The sequence below is a fragment of the Dermacentor albipictus genome, chromosome 5, assembly GCF_038994185.2.
Source record: "Dermacentor albipictus isolate Rhodes 1998 colony chromosome 5, USDA_Dalb.pri_finalv2, whole genome shotgun sequence".
NCBI lineage: Eukaryota > Metazoa > Arthropoda > Arachnida > Ixodida > Ixodidae > Dermacentor > Dermacentor albipictus.
This window is the reverse complement of record NC_091825.1, coordinates 80,287,749-80,303,210: the sequence shown is the minus strand read 5'-3', so window position 1 is coordinate 80,303,210 and position 15,462 is coordinate 80,287,749. Positions and strand designations below refer to the sequence as shown.

The 15,462-nt window shown below is 46.6% G+C and overlaps 2 protein-coding genes across 2 annotated transcripts; one reads left to right on the top strand and one right to left on the bottom strand.

Annotated features, from left to right (window-relative positions):
• Positions 1–5,413: 5,413 nt before the first annotated feature.
• Positions 5,414–6,559, bottom strand: LOC135910775 (solute carrier family 22 member 20-like). The gene has a single exon (XM_065442865.2). The coding sequence runs from the start codon at positions 6,557–6,559 to the stop codon at positions 5,414–5,416; it is 1,146 nt and encodes a 381-aa protein (XP_065298937.2).
• A 1,965-nt stretch (positions 6,560–8,524) lies between these two features.
• LOC139060315 (putative nuclease HARBI1) lies at positions 8,525–9,637 on the top strand. The gene is made up of 3 exons (XM_070539417.1): positions 8,525–8,718; positions 8,990–9,183; positions 9,399–9,637. The coding sequence occupies exons 1-3, from the start codon at positions 8,525–8,527 to the stop codon at positions 9,635–9,637; spliced, it is 627 nt and encodes a 208-aa protein (XP_070395518.1).
• The last annotated feature ends 5,825 nt before the right edge of the window (positions 9,638–15,462 follow it).

Below are 15,462 nucleotides of genomic sequence, written 5' to 3'. Positions count from 1 at the left end.
CAAAACTGTTCCTGGTGGCTGCCACGTGTACTTGTGACAGTAACGAAATTGTAAGGGAAGTCGGTGAGTCTATATGTGTAATAGACATGTTGCCGCCTCCGGGTAAAATAATTTTGTCACCACAACGCTGGCGTTGTGTTAACTCTTGCCAACACTTGTGACTCGAATAATCTACGACGCAAACGACTCATTGGTTATTTCCGTTATGCGTACGATCTCTTCACTCTTCTTTCTTCACTCAATTTCCTTTCTTTTTTTTTTTACTGGTGTATTAAACTGCGTAAAAAGTTGGGGCACGTTTTGCTTTCACGATGTACGAGCCAGTCCGCCCACACTTAGCATGACATTCCAAAACGCTATGCTCGGCATGCACACACAATTACATCTTTGCATACATAAAATATGCGCTCGCTGCACAAGGAAGTCAAATGCAAGCGCTGCGCACCACTTCACGGCGAAAGCGAACAAAAAAAAAGAATTCCTGAAAGAACGCGACATTGAAAGCAGCTGCAGCAGGCAGAATCATCACATTTTAATTGGCGCCCGCTGCGCGCTGACGCGCGTCCTGCAGGACCTTTAATAAAGTTTATCCAATCCAATGCTCATCACAATCATTAAGACGTATTTTGTTCCCATGATATATAGATAACAACGCGGGCAGATTAAAAAATAAAAGAGCATTTGGTTTCGAAAGACACATCCCCCACTGCCTCAGAGGGTGCTGTCACCATGGCAAGTACAGAAAATGACCGCAGCTGGTCATTTAGCTATATGAAAACGTTTTGTGATACACTTGAAACTCGATTTAACGAAGTGATGACCACGCTGTAAATATTTCTTTAAATCGGGAAGTTAGGGAAATCGAGTAAGGGATTTTTCGGTCCTTCGAAATCTAAAATTGTAACGCAGCAACACCCAAAAATTACCGCGGCAATGTATTTGTCGCTAACCCACGCCTGCGCGTTAAAAAGTCCGCGAGGGCGACCCTAGCGCCATCTGGTACTTAAGAACGCTAGCGACTGCTGAGCCCGCTGTTCCGTGCATGGGCGCGGCGTGCAGCCTCGTCAAAATAAAGCTATGGCCATGACTAGGCTGCCTAGATGGTTTAATGCGACAGCCTTAGAGCGCACGCTATAGAGGAAAAACCTATCTGCGTCAAAATGAGAAACAAATCACAGCTTTATTTACTCTTCTATTCCTGGAAAAGCTTCGTTAAATCAGGTTTAATGCAAGCTTGTTTCGTTAATTAGGGTTGATGACAACGTTGAACATTACGGGTATACTTTTTAGGATGGCCAGTTGGGCGTGTTGGTTAAGCGTGATCTGAAGTGAAGGCGCGACAACGACGCTGGACGAAGAGGGTAATGTGCGTGTCTTCCCTCTTCGTCCACCGTCGCTGTAGCGCCTTCACTTCAGATTATGGGTACTTGCCGGGAAATGAGAATTTCTTCGTTAGATCGGTAACTTCGTAAAATCGGGTTTCATTTATTTATTTATGAATACTGCGATCTTGTACACAAGATCATAGCAGGTGGGAAACATTGTGTGAGATACAGAATTACAGACACAAAGAAAACAAAATTGCACATAGAGATTCAGCAAGAGAATACAGCGACAAGGTCAATTAACAGCAATCAATTCAAATGCTCTTGAAATGAATGTAATGATGTCTGTCTGACAACATCATCCGTGAGGTTATTCCAATCAGTGATGGTCCTTGGAAAAAATGAATATTTAAAACAATTAACTCGCGGATTTAATGGTGTTATAGAAAGAGAATGGCGATTCCTAGTTTGGTACCCTGAGGAATAGGTAAGGATATTGGAGGTGTCAACTTTGAGATTATTATTAATTAATTGATAGAAAAACTTTAAGCGACATATGCGATTTCTGTTAGGAATAGAGGGTAAACCGCTTTTCTTGAGGAGGTCACTGACTGATGCTCGCCCGTATGTGTTATATATAAACCTTACTGCTTTCTTTTGGATTCTTTCAAGTTTATTTATGTTTACCTTTGTAAAAGGGTCCCAGATAATTACTGCATATTCTAAGATTGGTCTAATAATAGTGTTGTAGGCAAGGAGGCGTGTACCAGGGGTTGCTAGCTTGAGCGAGCGTCGTAAGAAAAAAAGCTTTCGGAGAGCGTTTGCTGAAACATAGTCGACATGCCTGGTCCAAGAAAGGTTATCAGAGATCCATAGACCTAGATACTTATATTCTTTGACTTCGTGAAGAAAATTATTATTAGCAGTGTAGTTATATAGAAGAGGGAGCTTTTTAAGTGTTATTCTCATAAATACGGTTTTTTCAAAGTTAATTGACATTTGCCACTTCTCACACCAAGAAACTATTTTTGCAAAATCATTATTCAGCCTAATTTGATCATCAGTCGAACTTATTTTCTCATACAGCACGCAGTCGTCGGCATATAACTTAACACGTACTGACAGGTTTTTAACAATATCATTAATGAATATTAAAAACAGTAGGGGGCCGAGGACGGATCCCTGGGGAACACCAGAGCTGACAGGAACGTAATTGGAGCAAGTTTTATGCAGTTCGACAAACTGACGGCGATCAGATAGGTACGATTGTAGCCATGTTAATATCTGTTTATTATTTATAATAAAACTGAGTTTATGAAGTAGTTTCTTGTGCGAAACCTTGTCGAAAGCTTTTCGAAAGTCCATAAAGATAACATCAGTTTGTTTTCCTTCGTTGATTGCTGTCGCAAAATCATGAATTGTTTCGACCAGTTGAGTGCATGTGGAATACCCTCGTCTGAACCCGTGTTGAACATCTGCCAGTACATTATGCTCGTCGAGGAAATTAGTTAGATGCTTATGAATGATGTGTTCTAATAATTTGCACGTTGTCGAAGTTAATGAAATAGGGCGATAATTTTCAATACACGTCTTCTCTCCACTTTTATGCAAAGGCTTAATTCTGGCAGTTTTCCAATCACACGGTAGAACACCTTCTTTCAATGATCGAGTGAATAGGACGCACAAATACTTTGAACACCACTCTGCATACTGTTTAAGGAAGGCATTCGGAATATCATCTGGTCCAGGTGATTTCTTAATATCCAGTTTTAATAATAGATTAAAAACACCCTCTTCAGAAATTATAATATCAGGCATGGAAGGAAGGGACATGCTAAAGGGTGGGAGACGCCCGTCATCTTTCGTGAAAACTTTCTTAAAGGTGTTATTAAATGCTGATGATACCTGGACATTGTCACTTACATGTTGTCCATTTATAATAAATGCATCGGTAGAACGAGAAACTGGTGCAATTGACCGCCAAAACTTTTCAGGTGCAGTTTTCATAAAATCCGGAAGTTTTTTATTGTAGTATTTTTCTTTATCTTTCAAAATGCATTGTTTTAATTTCTCTGAAACTTCATGAATTTTTGCCTCTAAAAAGGCTGAGCTTGATTTTTTTATTCTTTTCTTTATTCGCTTTAGCTTGCGCTGCAATTGCAAAGTTTCTCGCGTAATCCAAGGATTGTGATTGTCTGACTTCTTGCATATCACTGGTACAAAACGCTGAATGCAATCACGAACAATGTTTTTGAAAACAAGCCACAGGTCATCCACGCTACAAGTGCTGTGCAGAAAACTATAATAATGAAGATCTAACATATCAATAATCGATTCATTGTCAGCACGGGCAAAATTCGGAAAGTGTTGAATATCACCCCTTCGGTCCAATAATATGTCTTCTATTACCAAGATTACGGCTTGATGATCAGAAATACCGGCCACTACATTACACGAAAGGTTTTCTTTGATATTGCCTCGTACCAAGAATAAATCCAATATTGATGAAGAATCTTGTTGGATTCTAGTAGGGTTCTTCACAATTTGTAAGAGATCGAAATGAAACATGATATCAAGCAGAGCATCTCCTACAGCGTGCGGAGATTGAACAGAAAAAGTAGCCCAGTTTATGTTTGGTAAGTTAAAATCTCCAGCTAAAATTAACTTATCGTCTGGTTTCGTGTAGCAATAAAGATATTTCTTAACTTCATCTAAGACAGCGACAGAGGAACCGGGAGGCCTATAAATAGCACCTAGGATATATCGGAAATTGTTAGCATATACTTTACAAAAGACAGCTTCAACTGTGGCAACATCAGGCAGTTTTAAAATCTGAAATGTGCTTTTGAACAGTATAGCCACTCCGCCACCTCTTCTGTCGCGGTCTTTCCGAAAGACTTTATAGTTTCTTGGCACAAACTCAGAATTAAATATTTCTTCATCTAACCATGTTTCTGTTAGCACAGCTATGTCCGGATTATGCGTTAACAGCATACCTTCCAGATGGGCGACCTTGTTCACAACGCTACGACAATTAATACTAATTATTGTTAATGTCCTCTTGTTTTTCTTTTGTGGTCATTTCTTTCTTTCAGAAATTTTGTAGCGAGCATTGTTCGCCGAGTCCCAAGCATACATCATACCATCTACACACAGCCTGTTAAAAAAAAGCTTCACCTTAGCTCCGTTCGATCTCTCTTCCGCTGAGCTTTGCCATAACTTCTTTCTAATATTTCGAACGGCGAAAGAAAAGTCTTCCGTGATCGAAAATTCTGTTCCCTTGAGCTTATAGCAAGATTTTAGGACGGAACCCTTTTCGCGGTAGTCTAAAAATTTAATGATTACTGTGCCTCGTTGATTACTGTGATTACTCGTTAAATCGAGTTTAACTGTACATTTACGAACATTGTTGTATTTGTCGTTTAAAGAGAGGAAAATGAGGATAGACCGTGGACTCCGCAACTGTATCACATTACGGTGGACACCGGAACTGCCGGGCAGCCCAACAAATGCGAAAAAACACTAAATAAACGAGAGAAAGCTGACACCAACAGTGCGAGTAAATCGAAGATACACATGTGCAAAGTTAGCTGCCATGAGAAAAGATAAACTGCAAGTACCAGCTGCGGTGGCTTACCGGCTATGGTGTTGCGTTCCCAAGCATGAGGTCGCGTGATCAAATCCTGGCCGTGGCGCCCACGCTTCGATGGGGGCGAAATGCAAAAAATCCAGTGCCCCGTGCATTGGGGCCACGTTAAAGATACCCTGGTGGTCAAAATTAATCGGAGTCTCCCACTACGATGTGCCTCGTAATCAAATCGTGGTTCTGGCACGCAAAACAGAGGAGTTCCGTAAGCTAGAAATCTGTCAAATTATTATACTGTAAAACACTATAACTTTGTGGCCGCTATTGTTCACGAGTCGACGACTTTGCGCATTTTCTCCGTAATTAAATTCTCTATTTAGGGCTTGTGACGCGCGTCTCACTTGGGGCACAAAAACTCCTTCGTTTTCTTTTTTTATTCATTCCTGAATCGGTACGCCGACATAATCGCAATGCAGCTCAAGCAGGACAAATATGACGGAGGTCATTTAGCATGCTCAGTGATGAAGTCACAGCACGCCGTCTGGCTCATCGAAGTATGGCACGCTCTGTCTCCGAGTACGGAGGCCTCCAGAAGCCGGGCCGGCGACTCGTCCACGGTGTAGTATATGGCGAGCAGGAGGCACGCGGGCGCCATCAGCACGAGCTGCACCGCCGCCCAGCCGGCCTTGAAGAAACGCGTGACGAACAGCGCGACAGGCGACGCGACCACCAGCAGCGCTGCACTCGCCACGCTGTACACCGGCATCTTCCCCATGGGTGTCACTTCGTACACGAGAGCGACCAGCGGCGGCACCAGGGCGCTGATGGCCGCCGACACGATGGAGCGCACGGCTACGAACGAGTGGAAGTCGTTGGGGATGCTGCTCGCTACGCCCGCTATGAGCATCGCCGGCAAGGCGATGAGCACGACGATCCGGCGACCGATGTAGTCTCCCAGCGCGCCCGCCAAGGCCAGTGGGGCCATGCAAGCGACCGAGTGTACGAGCCACGCGACCGCGATCAGCCAGCGCCGGTCGCACACGAGACTCCACTGGCTCACGATCTTGTGGCCGTGCGCGCTAAGGTCGAACTCCCACGACGTGCAGCGCACGATGCGAGCCGCGCTCCCGGCGCCAGGCGGGTCGCGAACGGTGCAGCGGCTGTGCTTCCCGCGCTCGTCCACGGGGATGGCGAGCTCTTTCCACTCGGCCACGCTGAGGTTCTCGAAGAGAGCGGGCCGCCTGCACCAGTGGTCCATGACGGTGGCCGTCAGCTTGAAGATGTTGGAGTGTAGCGCGAAGGTGCCCGCCGCGAGGGACAGGGTCATTATGACTTGGAACTGGAAGGCGCCCGTTCCGAAGAGAGGCTTTTCTTCGTACCGGTCGGATAGCACGACGGTCTTTTTTGTTGCTGACGCTGGCGGTGTAGAAACGGAAGGCCGACCTTTCTTCGACACAGGCACTGCATTCGAAGGGATCTTCTTCTTCTGAGATTGATGATGATGGTGATGATCCTGCACAGCTTTGACGTTTCCTCTTCCACTCCTTACGGAAATGATACCTGACCCGCATTGGTCAATTATTGTGGCCTGGGTGGATATCGAGTTCATTGGTTGGTCCCTTGCATAGCCCGTCGCGGATTTTGTCATTGACAGCGAGTGACTATAAAGGATATAACCACCTGTCAGTCTACACTAGCGTAAAATGAGGCATCCGTTCAATGTTTGTGCTGCAATGCGTAACTGTCAGGCTGCAGACGCAATGGGAAGCCACTTTGAAAGTGCGCGTATATACTTTGTCTAACGTACGGTCGTATGATGGTTATTCACGAGAACGGAACGAACGCCAGCCCAGAGAGAGAGAGAGAGAGACAATTATTTTTATAGGAAAGCTCTGAGGTCGACCTGAATTAGAAGTCTTACCTGCTGCTTGTATGACCAAGGAGTCACTCGTTGACATTATCGGATCAAATATTGCTTAGCGTTGTACAAAACTTACAAGCCTTCGAAGATGTATTCGGATCCGAGCAACTCGCGCATCAAAGACAGCGAAGCCGTTTAATGGAGTTCACAGCTTTCGGATGTCCTATGGGTCTGTTTTGCCACTGCCCTAAATCTACAGGAAGACTTTGTAAATGCTTCACTATATAAGCGCTTAGTGTTCCTCTGCCGACTATATACCAACGCCAGCGTCTGATTGCGTGTTCCGACAGCCTGGTAGGTGTAGCCGCGTTGCTGGCTTTTGTTAGTGGTGGCTTATCACCGAAAACGGCGTTCGGCCGAGCGTTCTTGTCAACGCCCTGGAGTGCTATACTGGACATTGTCGAATTCCGCCATACTGTCGAATTCATCGTTTCGTCAGCAGTGATTGGCCCAGAGAGCTGTTTCGACCTCTCTGATTGGCTCAAAATACCGTCATTGCAGAATTTGACAATATGCCGGAATCTTACGATGTTCAGTATAATACCCTAGACACAAAGCCGCTTTGGTGTTCCGACACAGACTGCGTTGCTTGCTGTTTTTGTTTATGTTTGATCCCGCCTGCACTGCCCACCGGCCTTCACCGCCGCCGCACGAGAACCGTTGTGGAATTAGCCCTTAACAGCTTGGCTGTAAAATTCTAAAGCAGCTCGTGATTCGTTACTGCAATTCGTTGGACAACTGCGTAAGAAGAAAAGGGTCAAATTAAAAATGTGAAGTTTCGCATAACGAAGCAACACTGGAGCTATGAGTGACGCCGCAGCGGACGGTTCTGGGTTAATTTTCACCAGCTGCGTTTCCTTAAAGAGTCCCTGAAACGCCTTTTTGTCGTACGCCCATAGACGTAGAGGATATCTCTCAGGGAATGCTTTCGCAAAAGAGTTTTGTGTCGGCGCGCTATAATAATACAGGTACGAGTGGGCAAACCTTGCCCTCCACTCAAGCCGAGGTCGTAATGATGATGATCATGATGACCTTATTCTCCTCATGAGAGGCAGTTACGGCACTGCACTTTCCTCTTCCTTTTCAATCTTCAAAGTCACTCACACATGCGGCGCCGCGAGTGTTATGTACTTCCGGTTCGTTGTAACCGACTGTATACCGGCGTCTCTTTCCTACGCAGTTTTTTTCGTTAACGCTGGGCCACAAGGAGCGAGCTTTCACGACGAACTTCGCGCGGCGGGCGGAGACGCGGTGGCACGACGCGCAATGTTGCTACATGGAGCAAAAAAGAGGCGGACCGCGCTGGGCGTTCTCCACGTCATTGCGAGTGTTTATTCAACGTACAAACTTCAAAGCAGCTGTTTACGCCGATATTTCGGCGGATAACGTATACACGCACGCTCACTGTTGTCTCTGTATCACTTTCGTAAGAATTACTTGTAGCCGTCAGCGGTAAAAAAAAAACGCTGCCACAGTTAGGCTAGAACTGCCGCTAACTTGCGAATATGGCGAAATGGGCTATAGTTATAATGCTTACTCTAGTCTAGTATTTAAAGAATATATAAATTCACTGACGATTAGGATATGTCATAATGCGAAATTTGAAAAGAGCTCTATACGTCTTTACATTTCGCGATATATTGGGGCAAAGAAGCTGAGCGAGACATGTAGCAGAGTAGGCGATCGTCGAACATGCCGGATGACCATTTTCTACGGCATTTTCGCCTCTCGAAGGAGACGGTGCGGTTGTTGTGCGAGGAACTGGCGGGGGAACTGTCGGTGAAGCGGAAGGTGTTGTGTGCGCTGCGCTTCTTCGCCACTGGGAGCTTCCAAGCTTCCGTAGGGAGCGAGGAGACGATCCCTGTGTGGCAGTCGACCATGAGCTAGTGCGTGCGACGCGTAGAAGAGGATGTCGTAAACGCAGGGGCCCGCAACAAGTGGGTCCATTTTTCGAAGACCTCCGAGGAAAAGGCAGCCGTGAAGCAGGGTTTCCTTCGGCGGCCGGCGTCATTGAATGTGTGGACGGCAGCATCAATGCCATTATCGCACCTAAGGGTGAGCGCAAGGCTGCATTCATGTGCCGCAAGGGATGCTACGCTCTAAATTGCATGCTCGTAAGTATACGTCACGTTTTCTTGTGCCGATTCTTTTCGACAGTTGTGTTGCACTTGTCAACGGGGACTTTCTCCGTTCACATTTTCCTCAGATCTGCGACGCAGACATGAGGATCCTGGCCGTGGATTCTATGCGACCGGGGTCTGATCACGACTCGTTCGTCTGGAGGACGACATGGCTGGGCCGGTGGTTCCATGCGCGCGGGGCGCATCCCGAATCCCGCGAAATTCTCATCGGTGACACAAAACGTGTTTGTCGCAGTGGCGCTTGGGTAGCGAATGACATGACCAACTCATGCTTTTACTTGGAATTCACGACAGTAACCTCTAGGTTCCGCAACCTCTGAACTGTACATTTGTTGAATTATGCTATAACTTTCCTCAATTGCCAACTTGCCTCTCGTCAGAGTAGTACTCTGCTGCACTATTTCCATCTTCCTGCATTCGTGCAGGAGACAGTGGCTACCCCTTGACGCCATGGCTCCTGATCCTGGTTCCCGGACATCCTTCAATGCGAACAGCCGTGGAGAACTACGACACAGCATATGCCGCCATGCGTTCTGTGGTAGAGAGCTATATTGGGCTCTTGAAGAGCCGTTTCCGCTGTCCGCAGCGGTACCGCACGCTCCTCAACAAGCCGGAACGTGGGGCCAACATTGTCGCGGCATGTGCTACGTTGCACAACCTTTGACTGTCTTAGGCCGACGTTGAACACGATGATGAAAGTGATGACAGCAGCAGCAGCAGCAGTATAGTAGCCAGCTTAACAAAAAATGGCTGTGGCTTAGCTAAGGTTAAGCACAGGATGCGAAGCATACTAGCCTTTATTTTAACGCGACAGCGTTAAGGAGCTCGTGTCGCAGAAAAGCCGGTGTTGTCGGCGTCGGCTCAGGCGTGCGGCACTTGCTCAGGCGCACATTTCGTTGTCGCGCCGAACGCTGCGTTGCTCGACGCTCACCGCGTCCGATGCGGGGCGCGTAGTCGCTGCGCCGTAGCAAAACCACCTAGAAACAGCCTCTGTAGCACGCCGCAACCTTCGCTTCTCATTCCAACGAGCAGCTCTGTCTTCCGGAGGCATCTCACCTCGTGAGTGTCTAGCAGAGGCAAGCGCAGCTGCTTATATACCGCCGCGACGCCGCGAGCGACGGCGCGAGTTGGAGCCCCGTTTCTCCTCTGTCGTGACGTCACGGTGTCACGTGGTCAGCCTTGAAGGCGACGCCGCGAACGACGGCACGAGTTGGAGCCCCATTTCTCCTCTGTCGTGACGTCACGGTGTCACGTGGTATTGAAGGCGACACCGCCGCGCCTGAGGAGCTGGGTTGAGCTCTAGCAATATGCTTCGCATAAAACGGCGACCCCATACCACACAGTCTGCCTCGAAACGGGGGTCTACAATGCATTATTTGAGAGGGCGGGCTGTTCGAGACAGTGTCATTGGAGTGTTTGGCACAACACGTGCGCCGCACATGCGTTACTGGAGGAGAGTGCTTCGGCAGCTGCGACATCAACAGCGGCGTGAGCGTCGCTATAGTCGGGTACAACTTTAGAAGAGAAGGGCGTTTACTCCAGCAAGGCGGATGCGCACGAGCCTCCGCCAATGGGCGTGCACTCCCGACTGACGTCATGAGCCGGACGGCCGGCGATTCTGCCGATGGAGAAGATGGCCTTTATAGGTGCATACAAGCTGTTTTAGAGTCAGCAAAATGTGGTGGTCTAACAGATACCATATAATTGCATTGTGCATTTAATGCTGTGAAATTGCTGACACAACGTTTTCCATACTCAGTTGCAACTGATGTCTACATAATGCAAAGTATTCATGATTTGTAAAGAAATGTAAAAGTCGTGTAGTCCATCTAGAGCTTACATATATAATAAGTAAAACATACTATTCAGTGTTGAGATATAAGATTGAAAGCAAGCTAAAATTAATTGCCTTTTATAAGTGTCTTTGCCAGGATTTGCTTGCTGCTGCTGCTATCGTCACTTAAATGCCCTGTTGGCCATGGAAGTAGCCTGCGGTTTTGTTTTGCAGATTTATTTGTACTTGTATGGCTCAGATTTCTCTAGTCCCCTTGTGCATCCGGGCCCCAGGTTCAATCATGTACATTAGCGTCTTTCTCCTCGCTTTCTACTCGGGCAGAGAACCTACCCCCCAAAAAATTCACCGTGCACGTCACGCCTTCCGCTCTATAGAACGTGCTGTTACACGCGCACCTTCTAGGTCCTCCACCATTTTGTCTCACAACAACCGCGAAGTTTTTGCCTAATGACGAAAATGCCGTCCAACTGGTCATCCGACATGTCAAACGCTGTGGCTCCCGGGAAGTGTGTGCACGCATGAGCAGTTGATAGATCTTAACAAAGGGCCCTCACTTCTAAACAGTAGACGTCAGTAACTGGAATGTTACACAGTCATATTTTTACAGTCCAAGCTAGCACTGCGAATGTAGTAGTGACATGTAAATAAAAGAATTAAAGGGAACTGCTGCTTTCTGTATTATTTCAACCTTCAACACAAATACATTTTGTCCAGCAAGGCGTGTTTACGTACAGATTACATGCAACAGTCTCTACATTAAAGAAGTGTGAGAATTATCATGAGTACAGCAGTGGTAGAGAGATGTGCAACATATCACAGAGACACGTCACAATAAATATCGCACCACTTTGTGCTTACATCTAAATAATCAGAGATAAATGCCTCGTAAAATGTCACAGGTAATGGCACGCGCTGTCTAAGAAAACTATTGTGTACTACATAGATACACAGAAATAGCATCCGATTTAAACTGAACCAGAAAATAAATGTAAAGGTGCATAAATCATCACGCACCAACCGAATGTTATCTATCACAGCCAAATGTATAGTTAGATAACTACATGGGCAATGAACATGCTGTCGTGGAGCTACATACAGAAAAAAAAGCTAATAAAGGGAAAATCCGACAACCCCCCCGTTCGTAGCAATTGCTACAAAGGAAACCCATACGGAAACATACGCCAAACGAAAACCCGGGACCCCTTCGTGGTCCCGGGTTTCCCGGACCGGGACGAATTTTTCTTCAACTGTGAGGCTTTCCTTTTGAGGAACCCGTATGGGTTTCCTTTGTAGCAATTGCTACGAACGGGTGGACGTCGGATCCTCCCTGTATTGGTTACTTCTCTCCACCTTGAGGGTTTCCGCAGAAGTACTACGCAAGAAAAAAAAAAGCTATAATATCGTACTTTGATATGCCCAGTGAGGACACGGTAATGCCAAGAAAACATCGTGTCAGAAAATCCTGCTTTGAAGCTCAGCTGCTCTAAGAAACTACGGCGCATATTATCCGGAAAAATTGCGTTTCCGATTCCCTTTCGTTGCTGCGAAAGCTTGACGTGCCTACGCTACGAGGGCGACGGGGCGGGACACGATACTTCCGGCCTTCACGGCGCAGGCTCGTCAAGCCTTCGGGACGTGCTCTCGGCACGCAAAAGCAGAGTCGAAAACGGAAGGAATCATTCAAAAATGTGGCCAAAATAACGGCGCGAAAAGGCGTGCGCAAATTTTGCTTTCAAGTTAAGGTACCCCTAACTCCCTAGAAAAGAGAAGCAGAACTGTTACTCGTGTTACTCGTGTGATTCACTTTGCCGAAAATAACCAGAGTAAGAACCTTCCGTAGCGGTTCTGAAATGATCGCCAGGTAGCTGTATGTTTTCGCGTGTGATGTAACACAAGAAAAAAGGAAGAAAGCTTGCGGAGCTGTACCGAGCTATATATATTTTTCCGCTGCAGCACATTGCGGTATAGCTCCGCCAGCGCCACCCGCGACAGCAGCTTCTAGAGCCTCGCACGAAACGCCTCGCAAATGGTACCACAAAAATGTTCTAGTTCGCTGTAATTCGGCATGGAGGAAGGAAAATGTTAGGAGGGAGCATGGCACAACGCGATTGAAGCCAAATTTGGTGGCCCAACGCGTGCAGAGTGCACGGTTGGTTTTATTGTTCCCGCTCTGCAGGCAGAGCCATGGCAGGGCACCTGAACAAGCGCGCACCAGTTAGAAACGACTGGCATAGTTACTGGGAGCCAAATGTATCAGCAAATCTCGATTCTTGCTCCGTGATCTCGACGCAAGAGGTCACACGTGTTGGGTCACCACTGAGCAAATGTATGAGCTTCACGGAGCATTTGCTTCCCAAACGCTGGCTGCGTGACGTAAGGCTCTCTCCTAACTTTTTGCTTCCTCCACGTGTTCCGGTTCAACAAGAGGCCGCAATTTCTCTTGCGCTCAACAGCATGAATTGGATGCAGATTCGATTAATATGTGGCTACGACTTCAAAAGTAGCAGCACTTCCGTTTACTTTTCTTTATGCTACGGCAGTGTTTGCGTTGTAAGACTATAAAACAAATTTGCTTTGCATAGCATGGAAATTATTAAATGTTATTTTGCATACAAGGAGCGGGCAAAACCATAGAGTTTGATACAATAATAGTAGGAAACGTTATGGGCGACACGTGGCAGCCCTCCCTGAAACACAAGTCTGTGCCAGGGCCGGCTTTTCAGACGCCATTTTTCCCATGGACGAAACCAATTTCTCATTTTTGTCTTAAAAAGCAGGTGACTAATCGTGCCAAGTGTTCTACAAAACGAAGTCGACGCCAAAGTGTGATCGTTCTGCAAAATTTGAGCAAGAACAGTGCAGCGGTGAGCGCAAAATCTTCTTTTGAACACGCGCAGCCAAATACTCAGGACCCTGTAGTCAAGAGTTCGACGAAAGTTTGTCTGGTCAGGTAATATGATGATGAAGAAATTGCGGTCACTGACCAAGTCAAGGTGAAAATAACACAGGGACGTTTCGGGACCCGTGCGGATTCCTTGATCACACTAAAAGCGGGCAAGAGCCGCAAGTCGTTTTTATGCCAAAATGTGACAAGTGATCACAATATGCAGAGCGAATTGAAGACAATTCGTCACGAATTATCCAGGAACGGGTACCTCAAGAAGTTTATTAACAAAATGGAAGCCCGTGTCCTCCATCCAAAGCCGTCTCAAGGCAAGTCGTTCACGAAACGCGCTGGCGTCCCATATGTGCCTGGCGTCAGCGAAGCTCTTAGCCGCGTATTCTCAAGACACGATCTTAGAAAAGCACACATGCCATCCAACAAGCTGATAAATCAGCTTGTTAACGTAAAGTATCGGCTTGAGAGCAAGAATTACCCCGGTGTCATTTACAAGGTACCATGCGCAGACTGCAGCTGCAGTTAAATCGGTGAAACCGGCAAATTCACGAGAATATTAAAAGAGCACCAAAGGGACGTCTCCAACAAGAAAAAGTCTCGAACGCCCTTGCCGAACACGCCGATAAGCGCAGTCATCGCATCAATTGGGCAAACGCTGTTATAATAGCTAAGAAAAAGAATTTGATGACGCGACTCTTGTTAGAATCTCTATTTATTCGAACTACTGACAACAGTATCAGCAGGACTGATGAAAATCTTCCTGCCAACTACGCCCGTTCCCTACGTCACATTTTGGCATAAAAACGACTTGCGGCTCTTGCCTGCTTTTAGTGTGATTAAGGAACCCGCACGGGTCCCGAGACGTCTCTGTTTTATTTTCACCTTGACTTGGTCAGTAACCGCAATTTCTTCATCACTCAGAACACTGTATTTTTCCTTCCTCCATGGTTGCAGCACTGTGGCAGCTACACGAATTCTTAGCCAATAGGAAGACCGAAAGCCTCTAGAGATGTGCTCATCTGCGCAGCGTCATCTGCTCAGCATCTGCTTGCCATCCAGTTATATGCTTCATGGTTGGTGCAAGGCCGATTCAAATAGGTCGCGAAGCTTCGGGCGAAAAGCGGTTCAGTACAGATTGTCACCGACATCAGCATGGGGGGTTATGGGAGCAGCGATCGAAGTGCGACTATGTTTGGAGGGAACAAACATTTGGAAAGAAAAACGCCTTTTTTAATTCAAACGAGACACAGTTAGATTCATTCAACGAAAATAAAATTCCTAGTCAATTTTATATATTCGTGATGAGTTAAAAAATACGTTTAATTTTATTATTATTATTAAATGCATTTTTTTTCAGCGCCCATCGCTACAGGGGGCGTTGACGCCACTATCACTGGCAGTGCAATGCACGTCTTGAAATGGGCAGAAAGGCGCACTCGTATCACCTGCTGAAATACGCCCCCCTCACAATTTGTGCTTTCTTGCTTGTCGAAATTTGTCTGAATTTGGTGACGCGGGTAGCTTCATTGCTTCTTAATCTGTTCAGTCAAAAGTAGTGAGTTGCGACCGCCAGATAATTGTGTAGTTGTTTTCGTGCGACTGCGCTGGCCGACGGACTTGGCATCCGACAATAGGATCAGCACTCTACACCTAAAGCTTTCGTCGGCCTCCAAAGAAAGTATGTTCTGCGCAGGGATGCGATTTCGACAACCGTACGGCTGGCCTTTTCCTGCATCGCTTTCCACGCTGAAAGCTCGAAACGCCCATCAAGTCGAATGGCGGGGCATTTGAATAT